Raw genomic sequence first — 25,121 nt, forward strand, 5'->3', positions numbered from 1 at the left:
ATCTACGAGGAGCAAAGACCCTGGGGGGGGCATGCCGTGGCCAGGGCACCTTGCCATACTACCTACCTAGGGTCTGTACCAGCCTTGATCATCGTTATCGCACTACGACGTACATACCAAGGCACACGAGCACTACTCGAGAAAACCCCGTTACTTGATCCTTTAGAGGTAGGGAGAGTGTAAGCCGAGGGCGATCGACCTGCCTGTTCGTGTGACCCCGCCCCCACCTCCGATCGCCTCCTATCACGGCCGCGATAACAACTGAGATAATGGATAATGTCAGAGAGCGAGTACTGATAAACATAGAGATACCTGGTAGGTAGGCAAATAATACCGAGAGCGCCAGCGTCGGCTGTACATGTACATAAGCACCAGCACCAGCTCTAGCGCTAACTCTAGCTCTTACGGCCCTACGGAGTATAGAAGGTACCTAGGTACCTATACCTTACTAAGTACCTAGGTAGGTACTCTCCGTAGACCGCTCGACTTGTACTCAGCCGTTAGACAAAGCAAAAGATATGCGATAGTTAGGCTGGCAAGTGCCTAGTTTTAGTGCTGTCAGCACCAGGGGTTCGGCTGGTTAAGGCGATAGATACTTAGTCCATGTGGCTTCCACTAGGTACTGCATGTACAGTGCGTGGCTTCGTTTAAATTCTCTGAGGAAACCCACGCAGGATGGTATCTTATATGCCGTATGATATGTACAATAACATGCCCCGGCTTTTTTGATGCAGTTCCAATATCCTTTTCAGTGCCTGGAAATGCATGTACCCAAACCGCCCCATCCCCCAAATACGCCTTATTAAAAATGACGCTAGGATTTTACATCTCTTGATTCCTGGCGCCGCGTCTTCATATCTGCGTACTCTGCAGGCTCTCGGAGACCTCTTCCATTTGCAACATGTGCCCCATCTTCTCAATCTACAAGATGGTTAGCACTGAGCGTGGTTTCTTCTTCTGCCTTTCAGATATAATTACCTTCGTCTTTAAATATCCACCCACCTCCTGGCTGCGAATCCCACCAGTCTTGCCTCTCCAAGCAAGCGGGATCATCGGTACCCTCTCCCTAACAACAATTTCCCGATTCGGCCCCTCTACAGCTCGCACTTTATCGGGGTTATTTGTAAGGAGTTGGATGTCCACCTGGCCCAAATCCCTGAGCATTGCAGTTGCAAGGCCATAACTCCTCGCATCAGCCGGATGCCTGAGTAATAGATTCGCTTCGACTGTATCTGAGCCCAGATCTTGCAGATTATATGCCTTGAGCTTTTCGCCCAGGCCGATACCACGTCCCTCCTGCCGGAGGTAGATGATGACTCCGCCACCTGACCCAGGCAAAGACATCAATCGGGCGGCTTCATCGAGCTGTTCCCCGCAGTCGCATCGCGCCGACCAGACTGTTTCGCCGGTGTAGCATTCCGAGTGTATCCTCACTAGCACGGGCTCTTCTGCCTTTTGCGCGATAACTTTGCCACTTGGGCTTTCCCCATCCTCGTTTTCTGGAGCTCGTGAACTTGTTCGTCCAGGGTATAATCTACCAGTATAGGCCCCCCGAATCAATCTATCCATGTCCGTTTCGCCCTCTCTCGGACGGTCTAAGCTCGTACTCCGAATGCCATTCCCAAAAACAATTGCTAAATGCTCCTTGCTATCCTCACTATTTTGGTAGAGGTGTAGAAACATTTCCGTTCCGCCAATTGTTGTGGGTATCCGGGCTCTCACCACGCAGTTTACCTCGGGCAGCTCCTCGAGGAGCTTAGGCTTTTTCTGTCCACATCCGCCATTGGGCACAGTGCTATCTACCACGATGGGCTGCGGTATACGCTGGGTAGATGCCCCGGGTGTCGAGGGTGGGGTAAATGCGGGAGATACGAGTCCCGGGAGGGATGTATCTGTTTCTAATTCTGATTGAAATTGGGAAGTGGCGGTCGTCGATTTGAGCGGGGAGGCCATCGTGGTGTGTGACTGTGTTGAGCTAAGGGAGTTGAGATCGAGTTCGGAGATGGCGCGCGAGACGGGAATCGGTCGGGGAGAGTAGAAAGGCGGAAGTTGGAGTTGGGAGACTGTGTCGGATTCGTCATGGTCATGGTCATGGTCATGGTCCTGTGGATGTGGATGTGGATGTGGATGTGGCTGCGCATGTGGATTCCATGACGAGGGATGAGATGGTGAGTCGAGTTTGGGCATTGTTGTTTGGCTTTATGGATAATTGGGCGGCATGAGTAGGTTGTTGAGGTGAGTTGTGGACCATGGGCTATGTTGTAGGTAGGTAGAGATCGTCCTAAGTTGTTGCGTTGTCGGTTCGTCGGGTTGTATAATCAGGATGGCGGCGATGGGAGTTTTGACGGCCGAGGTCGATCAACCCATTGGATGACGGAGCACACGGCGGCGACCTTAGGTAATCACCAACCCAGGCCCCACGTAATGCTGTCTAAGCAGCGTATAATTCTTATAATTATTCTTATAATTGGTGTGGAGTGTAGGTACCTTAGGTACCTAGGCTTGTAAGTACTTCGTATTCTACATTCTATGGAACAAAGATAAGTACCTGGGTACATATTTCTATTATAATACAGGGAGTGCATCGCAGCAATAAAGTTGACGTGGGAGAGAGTCGCCTGGAAAGGGGACAGCTAAGTACGTACCGCAGCTGTTTCGCACTCAGTCTCCTAGCCTCTAGCTTCTGGCCATAACGAAGCACTTTGCACATTATAAAGGTTCACTAAGAAAGCAGCCAGTAACCATCCAGAGTTAAAAGATATAACTATTAACCCACCCCCCATAAGGCTTGATGATAACCCGGTCGAACAACACTCTGCAGCTAGTACGAGTAAACAAAGCAGAGAACTGTCCCGTCGCATACCAATTACTGCCCACATCACTGAACATAACTGACTAGGGACAACGGCGCCTTTCCAGGGGATCTTGAAGTCTTAGGTCCTGAGGTCTTGGATCTTGAAGTCGTGCTTTGGGATGAACCACCTGGAACACCTCTGGCGCTTGCGAAGTAGACGCCTGCGGTTAGCGCTGATCATGTGATTCAATCCGAGTTTATCCGCCCAGACGCGACTTCCCAAGACCGGCGACGCGTCGACCTCTTCTCATCGTTCTTTCTGCACAATCACTGTCAAAAGCCGGAAACCTCGTCTTCCTATCAACCACAAGTCCCGGATTTGTCCCAGCTACCCCATTTGATGCGTTCGATGCGTTCGACGCGCCTTCCCCAACCACGACGCGGCTGAGTGTTCCATGCCCAAGTTTTGCTAGTCGGAAATTGCCGGTAGTCAACCCCAACCAGAGAATCCCCTCCCCCGGGGACTACTTCCAGGTTCCAGAAAGACGTCAAGATGGTTAAACCTACTGTGCCCGGTGTCTACTCTGCGACATACAGCAATGTATGAGCTCTTTCTTACCCCCTTGAACCGCCGACGACCTCGAGTCTAACCTATTCTAGATTCCCGTCTACGAGTATCAGTTTGGAGAAGGACTGAAGGAGCATGGTAAGGCTGCAGAGCCTTCCTTGGACAAAGTCCCCGGAGAATATCTACTAACTTCGGACTTCAGTTATGCGCCGTCGCCATGACGATTGGATTAACGCAACGCATATCCTCAAAGCAGCCGGGTTCGACAAGCCTGCAAGGACAAGAATTTTAGAACGGGAGGTTCAAAAGGAGAATCACGAAAAGGTCCAGGGCGGATATGGCAAATATCAAGGTCCGCTAAGTTCAGTTGAAGGGTGTACGGGGAAATGTGCTGACTTGTGCAGGGACATGGGTATCACTTGAGCAAGGAGAAGCTCTGGCTCAGCGAAACAATGTGTATGAGAAGCTTCGCCCAATCTTCGAGTTTACCCCCGGCAACATTAGCCCACCTCCAGCCCCAAAGCACACCACAAATAAACCTAAGGCCCCTAAGAAACCCGCGGTTCCGAAATGGGGAAGCAGTGCGTCGGCCCTTGCGTTTGCTTTGAGACGTTACAGCTAACGAAATAGAACCAGTGGCTCCGGCGCGTGTCGTAGAAGACGACTATGACAATATCAGTGCGCAGCTCAATGATGATGAGAGTGTGGCCGACGATACTACGGTGGCTTCGGCTTCGTTCATGGCAGAAGACGATCGTTATGACATTTCCCAGGCATCAACAGGACATCGGAAGCGTAAGCGCGAAGAGCAGGCCCAAAATGCGCTTGATCAAGCTCATCTCAGCTACGCCGATGAACTCCTGGACTATTTCATGACATCAAACCTCGCTATGTCTGCCCCAAGACCGGAACCGCCGCTGAACTTCCAGCCCGACTGGATTATTGATCAGGATGGACATAGCGCTCTACATTGGGCTGCTGCAATGGGTGATGTAGATGTCGTGAGACAGCTGAAGAGGTTTGGCGCGAACTTGGCTGCGAAGAATGCTAGAGCTGAGACACCGCTGATGCGGGCCGTTCTCTTCACTAACTGCAAAGACAAGCAAACTATGCCGCAGGTCGTTCATGAGCTGCTCGGAACTATCGAGGCTACTGACTTCTGCCAAGCTACGGTTCTCCACCATGCTGCCGCATCCACTGTTAGCTTGACCAAGCATAGGGCTGCCCGTTACTACTTAGATGTCATTCTCAATAAGATGCAGGAAATGTTTGAGCCTGAACATATACAGCTGATCATTGACGCTAGGGACGTTGATGGCAACACTGCTATCCATATTGCTGCTAAGCATGGCGCTCGGAAATGCATTAGAGCGCTGATGGGACGCGGTGCCCGGACGGACATTATAAACAATGACAGAATCACAGCGGAGATTTTGATACAGGAAGTAAATGAGAAGCACCTGCGCGAGCTTCACCAAGGATCGTCGTCACCTTATGCTCCTGTAAACCCGCCTTCTCAAATACTTGCCACGAGGGATTCTGCCGACAATAACTCCGCAGATGGATATGAATCTCCTCCACACAACACCCGGAAGTCCAAAGCCCAACCACACTATTCGGAGGCTGCTATGTCTGTTGAAAAGAAAGTCTACCCGCTTATACAAGAGAAGTTCGGGGAGTTGGCAAAGTCATTTGACGAGGAGTTGAAAGAAAAGGACACCTCTGAGCAGGAAGCTCTACGAATTGTGAACACTGTCCATACAGAGCTCAATGAAATCCGTGAACGAATTCTTGATACGGGCATGGCGGCAGATGACCCGCACACTCAAAATGAAGTGAATTCACAGCTAGCCCCTGCCGAGCAGAATATCACGTCTTTAATTGAGCAGCAACAGCAGTTGCAGTTACTGAGCCGGGCCAATCACGAAGAAAACAAAAGCAATGGGCATGTAATGCCAATCGAGGATGACCTTACTGAGAGACTTACGTTGGCAAAGATGCTGGGTGAAGAGCAAGGCAGGAGGCAGACGCTGGTAGCCCTATACAGGGACGCCCTGGCTGTAGCCGGTGATGTTGGTGAAATGGGCGAAGTCTACCGCAAGGTGATTGCCGACAGTGTCGATGTGAAGTACACCGAGATCGATGATGAGATCGATAACATACTAGAGGCTATGCAAGAAGAAGAACTATGCATGAGGGGCGAAATCGTCATGGGTAGTGAGGTTTAACTTGTTCAACTACTATAGTTCTGTTGACGATGCAGGTTGTTTGGTTGATGGAGACCGTGGAACTGCTCCTTATTTCGGGGTTTTCTTCCTGACTTGGAGTTGGGAGACACTGGCATGTCGGCATACTGTATTATCCCGGGTTATAAAACGTGGCGTTGGGGAAAGAGGCTTGGCTGGTGCGAGGCATCCGTCTCCTTTGGAAGCTTGCTATTACTGGGTTACCTGGCGTTCGGCGTTGTTAGCTTGGTGATATTAACATTTACAGTCCCAGCAGGGCACCCGGAGACTTTGATTTTATGCATACTATGCACAATACAATCATAATTGACACAGTTATCCACTACCCTCCCAGTGGAAAAATGGACTTATTTCCGCCAATATCCTCGAATTTTAGAGGAGGTTACATTTTCCATATTAAATCGTGCAGCCTATCCTCGAAACCAATACACAACATCTTACCAATAGTACGATACAACCCCACCATTTTGGATAATATTGTTGGCAACTGCCACTTCCATTTTCGAGCATGCTTATTTCTCCTCAACTTTGGACAAAACTCCAACCGAGAGTATATTGAAATTTGGATTTCCCTCCGACTTCAATCTTGACCAAACTATTCCACAGACATGTCGAGGGGGAAGTTAACTTGCACGTCGTTTTATTCTTGGCATTAGTTGTCCCATATGTTTTGCCGCTAAATGGTTATAGCCTACTTATGAATTTGACGTTTTAGACATTCGCTCGTTGCTTTTCCCATAACAGTGACCCCGTCCTGTACGTCAGTAAGGGTTTCTTGACATCGTACGAGAACCAGTCATCCAGATAGATCTATCATTAAAACATATCACTTCAATGTCGACTTTGTAAGCAAGATTGGGTTAGCCTCGTTGCTTTACTGAAGTTGAACTCATACGACAATTCAGCTTAAATGCCACAGACTTACCCTATTTTGACGACATCTATCACGGAGGTGAACCACTCCTCGTGACATTTTGGACAACCTATCGTCGGTGACGGAGAGAGCCGAAGGCGGTCAGTGCCATAATTTTCCACGGCACATCACTCAGCATATAAGGAAGTCATACAGTGCCGATCGTGTTCGGATTTTAGTCGCCAAGGTCAGAGTCTAATCGTTCTTAAATAACTAGGCTTATGGGTAGTTTTCTTGAGGTCTGTAGCTTAATCTGAACCTTCTTGTTCTGAAAGCTCGGGGTTTGCACCACGGAAGGGGTTTTAGTACAGTAGCGCATTGGGGCTCTTGATGAGATATGCATATTTCTAGGGGGCTCAACATTGTTCATTATTCGCTGCGACTCGAGGCTGGGTAGGGAATGCGATGGCTTCTCTGGCACTCGCAGATTGATTAGACAGACATATATTCATAATACAATTAAGTAAAATTGACCTAGAAAATTAGGCTTTTAGAAGACAGGCTATGGGCACTCTCCGGCGTTGAAAGCTATACAACATATGCCTGAACTATTTTAAGTTGTAACTTGACTAACATAGCTGTTTAATAACAACGAACGTGTATATAGTATATATCTTTTGCTTACGAGGGAAATTTAGCTTTGCCTGTGACCACCAGATAGCTAGTATAATTTACTATATCTACAAACTATTTATAAAAAGCAAATGATTGTTTAAATACAGAAAATAAATGCAATAGCAAATATTCACCTAGGAGCAAATCCTTATGATTAATGACATAATACTATGTGCTCTTGCTAGAATCTGAACCAAACCCAATATTTGAGTTGTTCTTCCCCTATTTACCTCCGATCATCGGCCTAGAGTTTTGTGACAATCCTCCATAGTGAAGTATTGAGGCATCGTATTCTTGACGAATTGGGAGCGCTGCCCGCGTACCTGTGCCGTAGGCTTAAATTTGGGGGCCAAGCTGTGATGCGGCGGGAGCTGAAACTTTCGGATCGCTTTAATAGCCACTTCATTTAACATCCCCTCAAGACATCCTCATCTTCTCTCATCTGCTGAACTTTGACGGACCAGATCTTACGCCATACGCTGAGCTATAATAAAGCGCGATACGGCCGCAATGGTACTGAAGCGCAATGTTCGCGGCGGAAAGCCGTCGGACTACCCACGATGGCCATTCCACGGCTTGCGAAGCGCGCAACTGATCTCCTCGATGGTAGTTAGCGGGATAATGGGTTATTTTATGTACTATCTCCGTAAATCCCCCCGCTTTATATGTCTCTCAGATCGGACAACGTGAACTAACTTGCCTATGCTAGGCATGGGGAACATCGCAATCCCCTGGACGTTCATCCTCCTCCTCACCATCTCAGTAGCGACGCTCATCTCCCTCCTCGTCACAATCGTCCTCTATAACTTCACGTTTCTCTCTCCCCGCTTTAATCTCATACTCAATGGCGGGATAGCTTTCTTTTGGGCACTGGGCTTCAGTATGCTGTCGTGGTCTATTAGCACTTCAAATGTGTTGGGAAAGGCCTGTACTCGGGATGTTTGGGACGGGGATGCCGCGGCAAGCGTGTGTCGGGACTATAAGGCATTATGGGCCATGACTCTAGTTGGGACGTAGGTCTACCTTTTGAGAATTGTTCCTTTCCCCCTTCATCTATGCCCCGTGGGCCCCACCCAACTCATGCTGACATGTTACTCCACCGTAGCGTCTCCACGGCACTAGCCCTCGCCCTCGATTTCCACACGTGGAAGAAATCCACACACCGGGGCACCTATGTCCTCCCCGAAGATGACAAGTGCGCGCAGAAACTGAATGATCTGAAGAGTGTGCAAGCGACAAACGGTGATTATGAAGTGCCAAAGGACCAGGCGAGTGTAACTGAGGACACCGAGACGCCCACGCGATGGCATCAAGAGGCGGATATAGGGTATCATAACAGGTATGGAGCGGAGGAGACGCATGGCCCGTTGGAGGCGGAAGAGAGGAACCGTCTAGGGCATCGTTGAAAATTCCTCGGTAAATAAGGAGATAGCGTACAAAGGGAATTGAGGAATGTGTGTCTTGGGCTATAAGGGAAAATATGCTATGTATTATAATGCTCGTTTGAGAAGGTTTTATTCCTGTGGGGTTGTCGAAGATACATTGCATATATCATGTTATACCTTAGTAACTCTCCATAGGACTCCTACTGCCTCATATTGTTCTTAGGCCTAGTTTTGTAGCCACTAGGCTTACCTGCCTTGACCTACGCACGAGCTCTATTGAATGAGTATATAGTAACACAGCAGCGATGGGTAGGAAATGTTACTAGTATCCACCACCAGTACCGTTTAAGCCTTAATAAAGACGCGAGGATGTCACACCATGGCGGACGGAAGGTACTGGGGGAGTTAGGATACGCCCCGCTCAAAGTTCAAGACGACATGATTACCAGTCAGTGTTTTATTCAGGAGGCATATCTGTTAGTCGGCTGCCTCGGTTTTGGCCGGCGCAGGTTCAACAGGATTTCATGTCCCTTCATATTTGATCCCCAGAAAATAAGGTAAGGTTGATTCTGGCAATGGCTGCTTGAGTGCACTCTCGTTAGCGTTTTTGGGTTGGGAAGGATATAACAGTTAGATTGGGTATATTTGAGAAAGTGGCCCGGAGACTAGTAGTGTGTCATACGATTACGCACTGCGTATGTTGTTTCGGAGTGGTTTACTTTCCTCACGATAGCATACGTTTGGGAGGTTCCTCATACAAATAATGGGCATTTTGATAATCCCGGTATAGGAATGCTTTGAAGTCGCAGGGTTTAGTAGGACTCATCGATTTGAGGCGACCCCTGTATTCCCGACAAAGGGAGAACGAGAACAGGACATCAGGACTCCCGGTCTGACCAATTCTGGATATGGCTTAGAAGGAAAGGTAAATCTGGGGAGTGGGGACTTGGGGAGAGGCACCGTTAGCAACTTGGCTTGAGCTTCTGCTCAGAGTCAGACCACCTCTACTACAGTGCACTTGCATCACCCGATGAGTGGTGGCCAGTCTGGCGGTGACCGAGAATTATGGAGTCATGTTGAACCCGCAAATCATGCAGCAATATCGTTGTTCTGCACTTGCAGATATAATGAAAGCCGATGGCGGATATTTCCAGTTGAGGCTGAATACGTTGAATCATGATTCAAGACTTGGGACGACAGGTTCAACATTTTGATACGAGGTGCTACAGCACTTGGATGCTCTATTAACTTGTCATTGATGACCACGACTACAAGAACCATGGATGAGATGCAATGTCATCAGAGAGACTCAAGAATATCTGGGAGCTTCGTGGGACGTATGGTCACTTTGCCAGCCAAGGATAGACAGAACATCGCAGCCTGAGCCAAGAACCATCGCGGAGAATTCAGACTCGGTTGGAAAGCAAAGTTCTGCCTAGTCGGCTTGACTCTTGAGCTTGAAATAGATGCGTCTTTTTTTGGCGGAAACATATCGGGGCTACCCTGGCGCCTTTGCGATCTATGGGATTAGCACTTCCTACTAAGTTCCTAGGCAGAGATCATTTTAAAGCTCTTAGCACTGCTAAGGCTAGTCCCTGGCGCAGGCGAGGGGGCGCACCGCATTGTTGAAGTTGAGCCCGCTGAGCCTTGGACTGGACGTCATGCACAGGGATGGCTGCGATGGCTGCAGGATCTTGAGACCCAAATCGAGGATCCCATGTGCTATTCGGCTTGCGCCGAGAGTGACCGGTAATGTAAATAATATAAGTAGGGTTGGGGTCGAGGAACCAGCGAGGATGGATGGGCTACATGGTTTGCAAACCTGCATGAAAAGAGGGTGGGAGGAGGAGGAGGCGGAGGAAGAGGAGCAAGAGGAGGAAGAACCCAGGAAGAACCCAGGAGAGGCGGTGTCCGTCTAAGCGCCTGAACCGCGGCCAGCAACGGGTCAGCGACTACGAATACTATACTATACGTAGTACTAGAGTGGCAATACAATACAGTCGGTAGCACAGCCTGTGCAGTATCAATACAACAAACGTCTGGAAAGTAAGTAAATAAGGTAGGGACCTAGGTATAAAGTAGAGAGAGAGAGAGAGTAGGGCCCCGAAGGGGCGGGCACGGTGGTTGAACTTAAGAGTAACAATTTCATAATAGTACTGGTAATGGTTATTAAAACAAACAGTAATAGTAACAGCAATAGCCGTAATAACAATAAAACAATTATCATCTCGGACTACTCATGCTACGTAACGGCGCAAATTAAAGGTCTCGGGGACGCCCTGATTGGCCGCCTCGGGCAACGTTTACACCCAGCCGATACCAGTAGTTGGTTGTTGTCCTCTTGTTGGCCTCCTGCACCTCCTGTTCCACCTCCACCTCCATCTCTTATCTCTTGTGTATCTCAATCTGCCGTTCGCGCTTCCACGTCCCATCCTTTGGCAGGCTAAGCGCGCAACCCTGGATACGCAAATCGGCAAAACCGAACATCGCCAGCAATCTGACGGCCCTCTCTCTCCCAGAGGAGTGTCACTATGTGGTAACCTAGTTCTATCCTTGAGTGGGCTCTAGCACTGTGCCGCCAGGACTTGGGAGCAGTCGAGGCCCCGCGCTGATGATGATCATTTCAGATGTCCATGGTGGGGTATTCCGGATATCCCCCCCTTGGCTCAATTACCGTACACCGGGTGGTACCAGTATCCGGTCGATACCTCTGTCTGGTCAAAGTGCTGCTCTGCTCTGCATAGTACTTCGTCCGGTAGCTAGGACCTAGGGTCCCAGTAGTCTGCCCAGCTGCCTGGAACCCCGCGACGGCGAGGTTGACACTACTCCATGCACATCTGTGGCATCTGTGGCCGGGCTGGCCTGAGTCCTGCTGTGGCGGCATTAATATTGGCAGGCCAGGTCAGGCCAGCGTGCGACCAGAAAAGCCCTCAAAAGCTTGCATGCACGTCTACCTAGAGTCCCAGGGGCCCTCGACATACGGACTTCTGCGGTTGTTTGTTTCTGCGGCGCATACTCATACTCTATCATCTCTCAGGAGCACAAGGTGCCACTGAACTCTGGAGCAGCTGCGCTCTGCTCGCTCGTACCCGCGTTCTTGGTTGCTGCTGGCCGTGGCGATGCCCAGCGGCATCGACAGGCCCGCAGATCCATCCCATTATGCGACGGAGTATTTGCGATTGCTGTTCCAGTGCACCGTCGAGGCGTGGGCTGGGCGTGGGCGTGGCTCGAGATCCTGAAACCTTCTAAGTGGCTTGCGGCGCTGCTGAAATCGCACTCTTTGATCGGCGTATACGCAAGGATGTTTACGGCTTTTAGGTTGTCCCCTGGTGGCATTGGACAAGCAGCAAGGCGCCCGCTATTGCCGCACCACGGACCCCAAGGGGTCCCCTCCTCGCATCTCCCTTCCCCCTACGAAGTCCAGTAGACCTCCTTGGTACTCTACTGTGCCAGACTGCCAGTGCTTTGTACGTGCTTGTGCGGAGGCATCATCTGGTGCAATCTTGCCATGTGCCGATTGACGATTGACAGGGTGCCTGTGCCGCAGCCTTTCCCTACCCGTCATCGCCTTCCAGCCATTCGGCACCGACCTTTTGTGTTTATATATACGCTTCTGCACCACGGTCTTATATACCGTCATTGCAGTCGTGTCTTTTGTACCACAATTCCCGGAGACTAGACAATCGCCACCATGAAGCCCAAGTCCAGCAATCGGTTCAGAGTCTGTGGAACACCGTCCAAGACCGGATGTATTACTTGCAAGTAAGTCCATCAAATGAACCCTCCGTAAATATTCGGTGCGTGCTCGCGGTGGCTAATACCATGTCGTAGAATCCGGCGTGTTAAATGCGGGGAAGAGAAACCCTTCTGCAAAAGATGCACTTCTACGGGCCGTAACTGCGATGGATATGCCCCGCCGAAAGCCCCTGATTCCTCCTCGCGAAGATCTACTCCTAGGTCGATCTCCAAAAGCCCCAGATATATCTCTGGCAGCCCCGAGGCCGGCCCTATGGAGCAGCGTCTGCTCTATTTCTTTCGGACGTTTACCGCGCCCAAATTATCTGGATACTTTTCTGCAGACTTCTGGGAGCGGAGAGTGTTCCAAGCTAGCAATGTGGAGCCATCTATCCAACATGCTGTCACTGCCATTGCCGCTATACATCAAGACTTCGTGGGCTGGCATCAAAACAAAGTCTTAGATCCCTCCATCCAGGCATTCGCCTTCCGACTCTATACCCAGGCCATCAGCCGCCTGCATCAGTTAATGTCTACGCAGTCGTTGCAATTGGACATGACATTGATTGCCTGTATCTGCTTTATCACGTTTGACTGTCTACTTGGAAACCAGTAAGGCTTTTGGACCCCCCAGCATTATGTTATACCTAGAGTATGCAGCTCTTTGAATCCTTTCTAACAAGTCAATAGCGAGTCTGCCATCATTCACCTTCGAGCGGGACTTACCATCCTAGAAGATATCAAGTTAAGGAAGAGCCCTTGCGCGCATGAATGGGAGAGGGAGTTTGCTCCACTGTTACTGTCTCTGGGAACGCAGGCTGCTTCATTTGCGAATCTAACGCAAGAAACTGATCGGTCATCTTTGTGGATGGCCTTGCGAAATGCTGGAATCTCGAATCCTTCCTACAACTTCCAGACTCTTGATGAAGCGCGACACTCCTTGGATTCTCTGGCAGCTGATATTACAGTTGATCGAGGCTCGAGTTCAAAGTGGGCAAATGAGCAGGAACTTCCCAGCCCAATAGGGCCGGACAATTTAATGCAAATGGCGTCAATAATTGCTTGGACAGAAGGTCTTGACAAGTTTTTGTCGGAGCCGGTTCCCGAGGGCTCAGCAACAGCGAACAAAATTCGACTCGGCGCCTCTCTACTCAAGTGTCACTCCCTTGTGTACTCTATCGTTATCGAATCACCTGGGTTAAGTGAGGGCAAATTTCACGAAGTCCTTCGTCACTGCGAGTATCTTGTGAACGCGAGATCAAGCTCCCCATTCCCCAACGAGGACCTGAGCTTCACAGCGGATATGGGACTAATCGCACCGTTATTTTTCACTATTTTACAAGCTCCGAACCCGACCATTCAACAACGAGCAATAGACCTTCTATCGCGAGCCTCGGGACGAGAAGGCATGTGGGACGCCAATGATGCACTTCGGATAGTAGGAGATGTCATAGGGGCCCCTAGTCAGAATATCGGTCTCGCCATAAAGCCATTTTTGACCAGTCCAACAGTCCCTCCAAGCGACGCGCGAATGCGGAATATTATGTCGGATCGAATGATATGGCCTTTCGGGGAGCGGTGCGAATATTCATCTCCCCACATGATGCCGTCGATGAAGTCGGAACCGGCATTCTCGTCGCCATATTTAGAACCAAATTCTGCCGTTTTCCCATCCCCGCAGACGACGCCTCAGTTTGTCATGCAGGGCAGCTCGACATTTGCATGTTGCACCCAAGCTTCGCAAGTTCCAGTGGCCGCGTCGGCTCCTCAGGTGTTGCAGCAACCGCTACCCAGCTTTGATTGGGTATCTTTTCCTTGACCTCATTACGACCGCGTTTTTGTAGCAGCGATACAATTATATGTACCATTAATGCCTATAGACGGAATTGGCGGGAGGATTCGGCGTTAGGACGGGACATTTAGACTTGATATCCATTTTGCTGGTGCACCACCACCGCCTGCGCTGGCTAATCTTTCTGCCGCCTAGTTAGTCTATCAAGTTGAGACTCTAAACATATATAAATCCAATTCCAAATGGCCAATTTCATACGCCATGCATGGCCTGGTACCATAGTGCCTCACCTCCTAATGTTGGTATCTTAGTTGTTCATCCAACTCGCATCCCGACTCCACCAGTAACGCCGCTACCCCATTCGCGTCGTCTCGCACATGGGTAGCTTTTACCGGGCTGGTCGAACAGTAGTTTTCCCATAGGGATTGCTTGGTACACAATGTGTCAAGGTGGATGACATAAGTCTGGGCAGCACCACCGCCCTGGGTGGTCACGGTTCACTCAGTCAGCCTTGTCATAGAACGGAACATTATTGACTGGCACGAACGGCCCGAAAGATTCCTGTTTTGGCGAAGCCCAAGACTTAAGCACAGTCCGCTATCCGACCCCGACCGCCACTCGGATAGTGGCCCTGCAAAAGGCCCGTCGACGGCCGGTCCGCCTACCCAATCGGGCCGGAGCACGGGCTTCCCGTTTCAGTATTCAATGCGAAGCTCCTGCTCCGTAGGTATTACTGGCACTGCTGTACTACATAGGTACGGGTTCGGGCCTTCGCAAAGTGGCAATACCTTAGGGCTGATATAGGGCACCGTTCCCCCAAGTTGTGATTTGATACCACCTGGTGCCAGCAATCTCCCATCTGTACGGTACATACTATCCGAAGTACAGTCTGAAGTATGGTATGTACGAAGTAGTAAGCAGTGTTACTACTCCGGCTCCACCCACATGGCCCATGGGCCATACCAGGCCGCAGACGTCAGGGTGCAAGGCCCAACGGTGCTACATTTATTGATGATGCATTATAGTATATCCAGCATCCTGCACCTGCATTGTTGTGCCGTCAAGTCGCCACTACGAAGTATACCCGGTGTTTCTCCCGGATGGGAAATGGCGCGGTTCACGGGCAGCGCCGCCCAGGGGTTGGAGGCACGCCGTGCGGCTTACGATCGAGGGATTCGAAAGAAAAGCTTCTAGAAGGGTGAAAGAAGGTTTCTCGGAGGATTCTTGAAGGCTTCTAGAAGGATTATCGAAGGCTAGGATTCTTCCTGCTAGCTGAATTGGATTGCGGCGTCGTGTAGGATTAGGGGTCTCATCGCTTATTCCGACGACCATTACCAATACGGTAAGACCTGTACCAAATACGGAAAGGTGCCCAGCCCCAAGGAACAAATCCCAGCGCCACGGAACAGACCGCTAGTCCCATGCTGCAGTACCAGGGTGCCTGACGAAGGGTGGCGGGCGATCCGGTACGACGTACTGGGTACTTCGGACAGGGCCTACAAGGCTACAGCGCCCAAGATACAGGGATACAGGAGAATTCCATCTGCATCGGTATTGGCATCTGCATGGCACCAAGAACAGAAATGTTCCAGAAGGATTATCGAAATATTCCATCGCAGGCTACACCCCTGCTGTACGCTGGTACCTGGTCCGTGGGCGGTCGGGTACGCCGGTTCGCCGGTTCGCCGATCTGCCGCTGTGTCGTGATGGACGCCTGGGGCCTCTTAAATCCTTCAGAATGGAGGGAAGGGTGTTTGACAACTTTCTTCTTTTCATGCGCCCATTCATTCATGCCTTCGTTTCTGCGCATTAGGCGGCGCCGGCCCTTTTGTTTTTCACCTCTCGTTTCATCCTGGCTTCTCTTGTGTTCGTTGTCCTCAATCCTTATTTAGCCCTATTGGTCCTTTGCGAGATGTGTACTTCTTGGCTTTGCATACTGGGGTGCTGCCAGCTTTGACGCGGTCAAGGCACGGCCAAGGCATCATTTGTTTCTAACCTGGTCTCTTGGGAATTGGAAGTTCCAGGTTCCTCGATCGAGCATCTCATGGGAAGTTGGCCACGGCGACCCCGCAGGAATCAAAGGTAGGACCTATCTAGCCACCACATACCTATGCAACGGCGATGGCGTCTTTGTTTAGCTTCACAAGGCCACAGGTCTCAGGCTGTATCATAGCCAAACGGAAGTTTCTGTTTGGAGGGGAATGGCATGTTCGGGCATTCTCTCAGCCATCTTCTCTCTCTCCCCCCTCCACGCTCTTCCGCTTGTTGCAGCTGCGAACTCACGGAGGTTCCAAATTGTCTGGTATCCTAGTAAGGAGTTGGTAAAAGCTAGCTAGCCCACTGTACCACGAGGCACAGATTGGAGTTTTGCTGGCTGAAAGTTCGTTGAATGTTTGAGGCAGAGGGTAAATGTGTCAAGGATTTTGGAGGCCTTGAAAACGATGGAACGAGTTGATTAATTCTAGTAATAGAAGTGGAGGAGAAGGCCTCATTATATACAGGTAAAAGTGGGTTATGTTTGCCACAGTGGGTATACTTCTGAAAACTCTGTAAAAGCCCTTATATTCGGTAGTGCCGAACCGCAACAAAATGTTAGTGAAAGGTTGTTGCCACAGGTCTTTTATGGGTGAAGAGCATTATTTCCTACATTTAGATTCTTACTACAACAGTTTGATGCAGAGGATAACAACTGTACTAACTATGCAACCCTCAGTATTCAGAGAGTTTACATAGATATCTCGAGATAACTATACGCTAATTGCTAAGGTAATAGAGGGTAGTATGGCTCACTGGCAAACTTCTTAAGCTATCAAGTTTGGCTATCTAAGAAGGAACAGTTTTTAGATTTATTTCTTCTACCCTAGCCCCATCGTTTAACAGGGTTTGTACCATTTGTTATCTGTTATGAATTAGTGACGGAGGCGTTACAAGCTAGGTCTTGAATTTTATTGGAGTCCGGTCTCCTTGTGTTGTATATTGATGTGGACTTTCAAGTATCCTTGTAAATCCGGGGTTGTGGTCCGACTTGTAGTCAATAAATTTCCGCTTACATAGCCTGCAAGCACTATTATATTCTCATTTTCAGGGCCGCACAGAAGAACAAAATTCTCTAGAAACCTATGAATGGAAGGATTCTCCACCATCTGAACAACGTCATATATTTTGTCGACCATAACATTCATAAGTTATTGATCAGTTCTTATACTTTTCAAACTCTATCGTGACAAAAATGAAGCCGATAAAGAAATGGGAGAGAGGAATGCGACAATTGACACATGGGGCGTAACGACCGAAGGAAGAAAAGGGGGTCCATCACACGGCAGAGACCAGTAAATCTGCGAAGCCCGAGCTAGATTTCACACCATCAGCAACAGAGGCGACCGCTCAATTCTGTGTTCTCAATATTTGACTAGTTCTGATGGTGTCATGGCCTTCGACAAAGGCATTTAAGTTACGAAGGCTTCAAGGTTGCCCTGAACTGGGATACCTTTCCCGATGAGTCTGCAATATGTAATGGTCATATTTGCGATGTCTTGGTAGAAATATCATACATGGTCTCAAGACTATCTTAGCGATAATGCACTATATAGGATAGTAACATCTCTGGGTTGGCAATACCATTTCTTTTGCTGATCCTGTGTATGTATGATGCATCCCGTGATGCTGGAGAAGAAACATTGAGAAGAAATACAGACACACTATGAACAAGTTACTAGTGTTTAGCTCCCAGCTACATCGGATCGGATTTAACAACAGCTGCATTAAGATCACGATCTTCTCCTCGGTATCCAAGCCCTTTATCGGCAGCCTTGCTTACGGTAATTATCCGAACTACAATGCAAATCTATCTTGTACTAACGACTGTAAAAGGGGAGGTAATAATGACTGCTACTCAACTTCAGTTAGACTACAGCAGGGAAGGGAGCTTAGAAGCTGCATAAGCTACATAACTATCAATGGCGGGATATAGTGTTATAGCTTAAGTATACTATGACTAGAAATAATATACCCTGAGCGCAAGCTGGCCTTCCACTCTGAGTATGTGGGAGCTATCAGGCATTGAAGTGACTAAATTTACCTGATTGGGGGTATTTGAGCAGTAAATCACAAAGTGGAGTACGGGTGCAATATGAATGTCTCCACAGCCAATTCAGAATTTGATATCACTGCTCGTTCTGGAGTATCTAGTCCTTCTATATGGCAAATAGAAGTATATACAATAACTCTCAGAAGTCACAGATAGAGATATAGTCACTTCCCTTATTTGGCTACATTATACACTGCACTAGCTTTTCCTGCCATTCCTCAAGTCGACTGATAAACAGCCACGTAAGCCGCCTTCATTCCAGCATTGAGAATTAAATACATGCTCTGCACGGCCATAGTATTCTAAGCCTCGCGATCGCCTAGATATAACCCTTTAACGACGTGAAACGGCTAGCTATCCTTATACCAGGTAATACTCTGGGTGCCCTAATCTTGGTCCGATCCGATAGATCAATAATATGGCACCGTATATGAAAAGCACTATAATAAAAAGTGACTCTGGAGGAAAACCCTATTGGTTCTTGGCCCTCCGGGTAGTGCAACGTGCTGTAACCTAGGGCATCACCGTTGACATTCTAGAATGTGTCGATCTCCCCGGATGCTGGCCATGATGTGCCGGGCCGCAAGCTCTGTCCTAGTGACTAGAATACTGGCCAGATCCCATGTAGTGGGGCGCTTGGGACGAGCTTGGACGATGAGTTTGTCTCCAGGAGTAGCAGCAAACGTAGCTTGGGATTCTAACTTGCATGAGGTACATTTTCACGTGCTGACGTCTTTTCGTGGGGCGAGGAGAAGGGTCTCACTGCCTGAGTGGCCGCAATTGCTTGCTGATGTCGTGTAAGTTTCTTGCTCCCCGTTGAACACGGCCCCAGTGTAGATATTCCATTTTGATGTTTCCAGGCCTGGGACATCGAAGTGATCAAACCAGATAACGTTGAAACCCGGGATACGTTGTTGTATGGCCGAGATAAGACCGGCAACGGAGGAGAGAACAACGAGGACAGTAAGCATTGGGGACGTAATGCAGCACTCGTAACAGAAAAAGGATACCTTTGTAGGACAGGCTGGCAGGACCTGAAGCGGAGAATCAAGCAGACCTGGGGAGAAGCTGAAAGAGAGAAGCTCCATAAGCTTGGAAAGGCATGACCGCATGCTTATCTTATACTATTAGCTGGTACTTATAGCTGGGGAAATGTGCAGACCAACAATTTCAGATCGACAATAGAGCATAAAACTCAAAACAAGAGGTAAACCACATCATCACTAAACTTCCAACCATAACCCTCGAATAGATCATATTTCCAATGAAACCCGCTCCCATAAACTTCATAGTTTTATATTTCCTTTAGCAAAGTGAAAATAATCTACTTAATGGCGCAGGCATTAGACTAACCAAACTAGCGAAAGCGCCTACGAGATCTGCAAGGGGATATGCAACCCTGTAGGTAGAAAATACTTGGAAAGTTGACCCGAGAGCACACCACCTCACGAGGTTTGCTAACAACAGCACTTATCCAAGTAGGACTTGAAACAGCTCAACCATAGGCGCAAAAGGAGCTTGCGCAATGTAACCACCCGATTGGCTCCGTGATGTCGGAGTAACTTGGTCACAATCTTGGAGTTCGAGGAACAGTAAAGCTCGTTTCAGGGCAATTATAGCTCGGTTGCTAGCATACACTTCGAGAGTATCCCCTTTCTCCCTTTTCCTTTACTCGAACAAAATCCCCTTATAAGGCGATGGGTAGATCGGGAGACAGAATATATCCTCCATTAAATTAGTGACTATAGTGCCAATTAGATTAATTGTCACTAACCTAGACCTCAATAATAAGCCATACCTTAGTGTAACACAGGGTGTACCGTGCGTAAGCTCTGGACCGGGGAGGCGAGCAATAAAACAGGGGCAAATACTAATAAACCTCCATTATACACCCACTAGTTTTGTCCCTCACTTTAATACATCAGATAGCCCAGGATGCACCACTCAGCTAGGAGTGGCACGCACCGCCTCGAGAGCAATACACTCGGTTTAAGTGTGAAGCTCTCGGACTGTGTTTGATTGCCGGGTAGACATAAAGCAACAAACCGCCAATAAAACATCAAGGAAAGGGAATCCTTGCATTGCCACCTACAAATCTCAACAGCTGTATACATTGTAGGTTTTAGTGGGTAAGACACACTAAACAGCTACACAAACTCAATTGATTTGATGGCCATATGTAACTATGCATCAAGTATAACATTATACGCAGCTGCTATAATGGTTCCGTAGTTCCACTTTTAAAGAAGGATTAAATACCTGATTAACCAGCGACTCAGACTTCACAACCCACCTCTAAGTAGGGCCGTTCAGTGAAACTTGAATGAGGCGGTAGCCTGGCGGTCGGCCTGTTTATTATGGTATCTTTCAGGTACTTTCAATGGCGGGCGGGAAGGATATCCCTGGAGAGGCAGATAGGCCGGAGAATCCACATCCGCCTAGGACCACGATTGTTCCGAACGACTTTCGGGCTGCAAGCGTAGGTGGAGAAGCCACGTTTCTCGTAACGTGATGGGATACTCTGTTGTTGACAGTATGTCCTCACAAACAAGGGGTTTTCTATGTCAGCCTGCACGTGGACTGGCTCCAACTGCAAGTGCAAGGTAGTTTGAGGTTCGAGCTGTTTGCTCAGTCGCTAGGTGCGAGTTCTTGTGGATTCGTATCTGGTGGCAAGGCTCATGTAGTCAGAGATCCTAGTTGGAGGGCGGTACCTAAGTATGGATATTTAAAGAAGTATACTATGAGAAAGCTCGGAATATACCTGTTAGATTTCTATCAACTAAATCAGTAAAATAGCTGACGATGGGTGAGGTTCTCTCTAGACGTGAAAAGAGATTCGTATATTTCTATTAATACCCATGTGTCCAGACATATGCATCGCGTAGACATAACATCATATCTTTGTATTTTGCTTTTCGATTGTCTCCTCAACAAGCAGCCTCTCCATGCCACCTACTGATTCGTCATAAATGCCATTCTATCCCATGCATAACCTCCTATCTTTTTTCTCTCTCTCGATAGCCAGTCAACAAATGCAGCACGCGTTACCCAAGGCAAGCACTCTAAAGTCTATTAAATTGATACTTCGTTGTCAGCATTCCCAAGCCAGCATTATACCATGCGACTAGCCCGCAAGATTAGACGTGGAAGCTGAAGAATCAGAACCATCCGGCGCGAGACTTCCCTCAATCCGGCGCTTCGCCTCTGCCCTCTCGGATTCTGAGATGTCTTCTTCTTTCTTCCGCATATCAGGCGTATGCTGTCCTTGTGTAGGGTGATGCCCGATGGACATGCCGACTCGAATCTGCCATTATCAGCATGTATTATATAGGAGTAGTCGGGAAACTTACCAAAGTCTCCAACGCCCCGTTCGAATTATCCACTAAATCATCATCAAAGCGCATAACGCCTTCTTCGAACAGGACGAGAATGGTACTGCCTCCGAACTTGAAATAGCCAAGTTCCTCTGCTCTCTTGACATGGTCGCCAGCCTTGCGAGTGATGACCGTGCTACCTACCATCATGGCACCCACGCAGATTACCATAACCCTTCCATGGGCGACCGAGTCAATCGGTACAACCACTCGAAGATTTTCGCCATAGACGTCGAGCGCAGACCGGATGGCCATAGGGTTGACGGTGTAATATTCTCCCTCAATTGGCTTGGGAGTGCCCATCACGCCATCGACGGGGATGTGGAAACGGTGATAATCTTGAGGAGCGAGACGGAAGATTCCCAATGCACCATTAGTATAACGCTTGGCGTCTTCCGGGTAAGCGTTCCCAAGTAGCCGTTCGACAGAGAATTCTCTGCCCTTGACCCAGATTTTAGTCGCTTCATCCATTCTATTGAAAACGACGGATCGGCAATCGGCCGGTGAAACTATAATTTTTGGGTTGTCCGGAGCAGAGCAAGGCCTCGCACCGGGCTTCAGTGCTCTGTAGAAGAATTCATTGAAATTCTTAAACTGGTCGGTCGAGAGAAGGACCTCGCTCATATCTAGCTGATGGAAATTAATAAATTTCCCAATCTCAGCCTTGGAAGCGGGGTCGTCGTATTTGACGCCCTGCTTGAAGCTCAGGCCCCGAAGCAGTTTCCGAACTGATGTTACGTCAGCGACCATTCTAATATACGCCGAAAATCAATTGTATATAAATTTCGAAAAGACATACTTCTCTTTTTCTCCATGTCTCTAGATTTCAGTCCTTTGTATAGCAACCGAATTCCCAGCCTGACATACACACTCATGCGTTCTTCATTAATCTGACCAGTGATGCGGTCTTGGACAAGAATGTTGGCAGAATTGGCCCCGAGCTTGTAACCACCATAAGAAATTTTTGTGATCACTTTAGAATACCATTTTCTCTGAGCCTGACTTGATGTTACAAACCCAGCCATAACGATATTATTGACTTGACGCCAATCTTGACTTGCGCATGTTGCGATATGGGTGATGATATCGGTATCAGAGCGTTTGTTAAGACGCGGTTGGTGGCAGATTGGGCATTCACGGACTTCGACGACATGTTCTTCGCCCTTGTCGTTGAGATCATCTCGGTCCAAGAATTCCCCTTCCTCACCCGGGGTGCTCAGATCTTCAACATTCTGGGCGTCAGGTTGCTCAATCACTACAGTGGTCTCGCAGGTTGGGTTGGAGTCAGTTGTGCTGATATCAGACGTGGTTGGGGTTTTCCCGGCTGTGCCACCGAGGTGCGGAGTAATGTGGCTTCGGATTTTATCCCCAATCGTCTGCGGCTTGGATCTCTCAAGAAGCTGGTCTTCCAAACAGATCACAGCTTCGTCAAAGCTCAAGTCACCATTCCCTTCATCCCCGTTTGCGGAGTGATGTCCAAAGCGTTTAAAGAACCCATCAATTGTAGACTCCTTGAGAGTCGAGCCGAGGGTGTCCAGCATCGTAGTGAGCTCAACTTTGCTGATACGGCCACTCTCATCAGTGTCGTATTGTTTAAGCATTGACCTCCAGAATTGTTGACGAAGAGCTGGATATGGAACATATTTGGCCTTGATATATAGAGCTGGGCTGTGCTTCTCCTCCCATTTCTCGGCATTCTTTAATTTTAACTGGATTGTAAACGGATGCAAATTAGGATCGCCTCGGCTATTGAGCCCTTCTTCATCATCAACAGCATTGGATGGTGGGGAATTTTCCCCTTGCTGAAGATCGGTAGGAACTGATGTTGGCGCCAACGACTGTGTTGGCGTAGCCGCACCAGAGCTGCTACCGCTTACCATAAGACTGGAGCTGGACTTGGTTACTGGTACTGTCGGTCGGGTCAACTTATTTAAACTCTGTGATGACGCCGATCGCGACATTGGCAGTTTGAATCGAGATCTGTTCTGCTTTTCTAGGGGACCACTAGCGTCTGGAGGGTCCAGGGCATAGAGGCCAGTTTCGGGATCAGCCACTGGGGCGGTATCAGTGATCTCCTTCAGAGGGAGGACTGTGGAAGCAATAAAGTCATTTCCTGATAACTTGTCCCTATCAATCACGGTAAAGGACAGCGAGTATGCCTGTTCGTGTTTCAGGACTTGGAAAATCATCTTCTCGTTGAAAACGGGGTTGAGGTTGTGCCGAATAACCCGGGTGCGGTATGTCTTCTTGCCTAGGGAAGCAACAACAAACGGGTCCATATCAAATGATGTCCTGGTCATATTCCGTTCTGGCGGGAGATCCGTAATTTTCCCGATCTCAAGGAACACGATGCCGACGACTTCGCTCTCGCTATTGAACTCATAGGCACTCGCTTGCTTCTTCTTTCGCAATCTGCGAAGGCGTAGCTTGCGCCTCTTCTTTTCGATGTTCTCGGGTTTTGTGGGATCGTCGGTCTCATCGCTAGGCTCTTCGTCCTCGTCAAAATATTCCCCATCTTCGTCATCATTCGTACTCGTCAGCCTTGTCGGGGTACCGACATCGGAAAGTGCGACGCCTGCCAGGGTACGGAACTTGTCCAGGACCTGAGAGGGAGAAGCGGCAAGATTCGTCGAGTCGAATAGACTGAATTGAAGTTGGACCTCTCCAGATACGTTGCTATCTTTCTTCCCACCTGGCCTCTTGCTTCGAAGCCGATACCACGTAGGCTCGACTTCGGTCACCTCCCCGGAGAAGACCTCTTCCAGAGCGAGATCAAACTCGCCAAGATAGTCTTTCCCAAACCTATCCTTATCCCAGCAGACACAGTCGAGAAGTAGACAATTGGCGCCGGAGACAGGGAATTGGACGGTGACATTCCATTCTGGATTTAGGGTCTTGGGTACGGGTTGAGTTGCATTCTTTGAATCGCCAAGTGTAAGGACGAGATACTGCAATTCCAAGAGTCATTATTTTATTTCTCGCCTCGAAATTGGGGGTTGAGAATGGCAGTCATTGCTCACCGGATCCGAAGTGCCGCTCCTGTCCTTCGCCGCAAGATCGCGGGCCTGTAGGTTTTATCAGCAAAGCAATTGGGATGGGATGCAAGAGCTGGTCTTGGTTCACGAAGGAGCCTCCTTTACCTTCAGCGCCACGACCTTCAAGGTCAATCCATTGGCCCTGGGAGCTTCCGCATTGGCGTCCGGGCCTCCCGATGCGGACGGAACCTTCTTCATGCTGGGGATCGGGCTGGTGCTTCGACTGTTGTTCGTGCTATGGCTCGTGTATGATTTAAGACGGTTGGGCAAGATGTTGCGCACCATGGTGCAGTGTTCTCTGGTCGAGCGCCGCCGCAAAGATACGGGTTGCTGTCGTTGCTGGGCGGAGGGGCGGGCAGGGTGTGATTGCGGTGCGATGCGATGCGAGCGGGAGGGTGAGTGGGTGAGCGGGTGAGTAGTGGAATTGGGAGGGAGGTGTCCTGGCTCAGCTTAAGAGCAACGGGGCATTGGCATTCATTGGCAGGGCGACCTGGGCCAGCGTGTCGCTGGAGGGAAGAGAGCGGTGTGTATATGGTTGCTGTTGGCGCTGTTGATGGGCGCCTGGCGTTGGATTGGG

General features: G+C 49.1%; 6 protein-coding genes across 6 annotated transcripts; 3 read left to right on the forward strand and 3 right to left on the reverse strand.

Moving 5' to 3' along the window:
- Positions 1-852: 852 nt before the first annotated feature.
- On the reverse strand, positions 853-2,187 carry BP5553_03277 (RibA-like protein; the record flags this gene model as incomplete). Its single annotated transcript, XM_032011900.1, has 2 exons — positions 853-921; positions 979-2,187. The coding sequence occupies 2 exons, from the start codon at positions 2,185-2,187 to the stop codon at positions 853-855; spliced, it is 1,278 nt and encodes a 425-aa protein (XP_031871593.1).
- A 1,160-nt stretch (positions 2,188-3,347) lies between these two features.
- On the forward strand, positions 3,348-5,590 carry BP5553_03278 (DNA-binding of Mlu1-box binding protein MBP1; the record flags this gene model as incomplete). Its single annotated transcript, XM_032011901.1, has 5 exons — positions 3,348-3,395; positions 3,455-3,500; positions 3,565-3,714; positions 3,767-3,943; positions 3,993-5,590. 5 exons carry the CDS (start codon positions 3,348-3,350, stop codon positions 5,588-5,590), a joined length of 2,019 nt encoding a protein of 672 aa, XP_031871594.1.
- Positions 5,591-7,696: 2,106 nt separating this feature from the next.
- BP5553_03279 (Uncharacterized protein) lies at positions 7,697-8,542 on the forward strand (the record flags this gene model as incomplete). The annotated part of the gene is made up of 3 exons (XM_032011902.1): positions 7,697-7,742; positions 7,846-8,149; positions 8,242-8,542. 3 exons carry the CDS (start codon positions 7,697-7,699, stop codon positions 8,540-8,542), a joined length of 651 nt encoding a protein of 216 aa, XP_031871595.1.
- Positions 8,543-12,212: 3,670 nt separating this feature from the next.
- Positions 12,213-14,075, forward strand: BP5553_03280 (uncharacterized protein; the record flags this gene model as incomplete). The annotated part of the gene is made up of 3 exons (XM_032011903.1): positions 12,213-12,283; positions 12,353-12,868; positions 12,947-14,075. The coding sequence occupies 3 exons, from the start codon at positions 12,213-12,215 to the stop codon at positions 14,073-14,075; spliced, it is 1,716 nt and encodes a 571-aa protein (XP_031871596.1).
- A 4,779-nt stretch (positions 14,076-18,854) lies between these two features.
- On the reverse strand, positions 18,855-19,106 carry BP5553_03281 (uncharacterized protein; the record flags this gene model as incomplete). Its single annotated transcript, XM_032011904.1, has 1 exon — positions 18,855-19,106. The coding sequence occupies one exon, from the start codon at positions 19,104-19,106 to the stop codon at positions 18,855-18,857; it is 252 nt and encodes an 83-aa protein (XP_031871597.1).
- A 2,153-nt stretch (positions 19,107-21,259) lies between these two features.
- Positions 21,260-24,829, reverse strand: BP5553_03282 (Phosphatidylserine decarboxylase proenzyme 2; the record flags this gene model as incomplete). Its single annotated transcript, XM_032011905.1, has 5 exons — positions 21,260-21,439; positions 21,486-22,237; positions 22,381-24,457; positions 24,530-24,574; positions 24,650-24,829. 5 exons carry the CDS (start codon positions 24,827-24,829, stop codon positions 21,260-21,262), a joined length of 3,234 nt encoding a protein of 1,077 aa, XP_031871598.1.
- Between the last annotated feature and the right edge of the window lie 292 nt (positions 24,830-25,121).

This window comes from Venustampulla echinocandica, assembly GCF_003357145.1.
Source record: "Venustampulla echinocandica strain BP 5553 chromosome Unknown scaffold_1, whole genome shotgun sequence".
NCBI lineage: Eukaryota > Fungi > Ascomycota > Leotiomycetes > Helotiales > Pleuroascaceae > Venustampulla > Venustampulla echinocandica.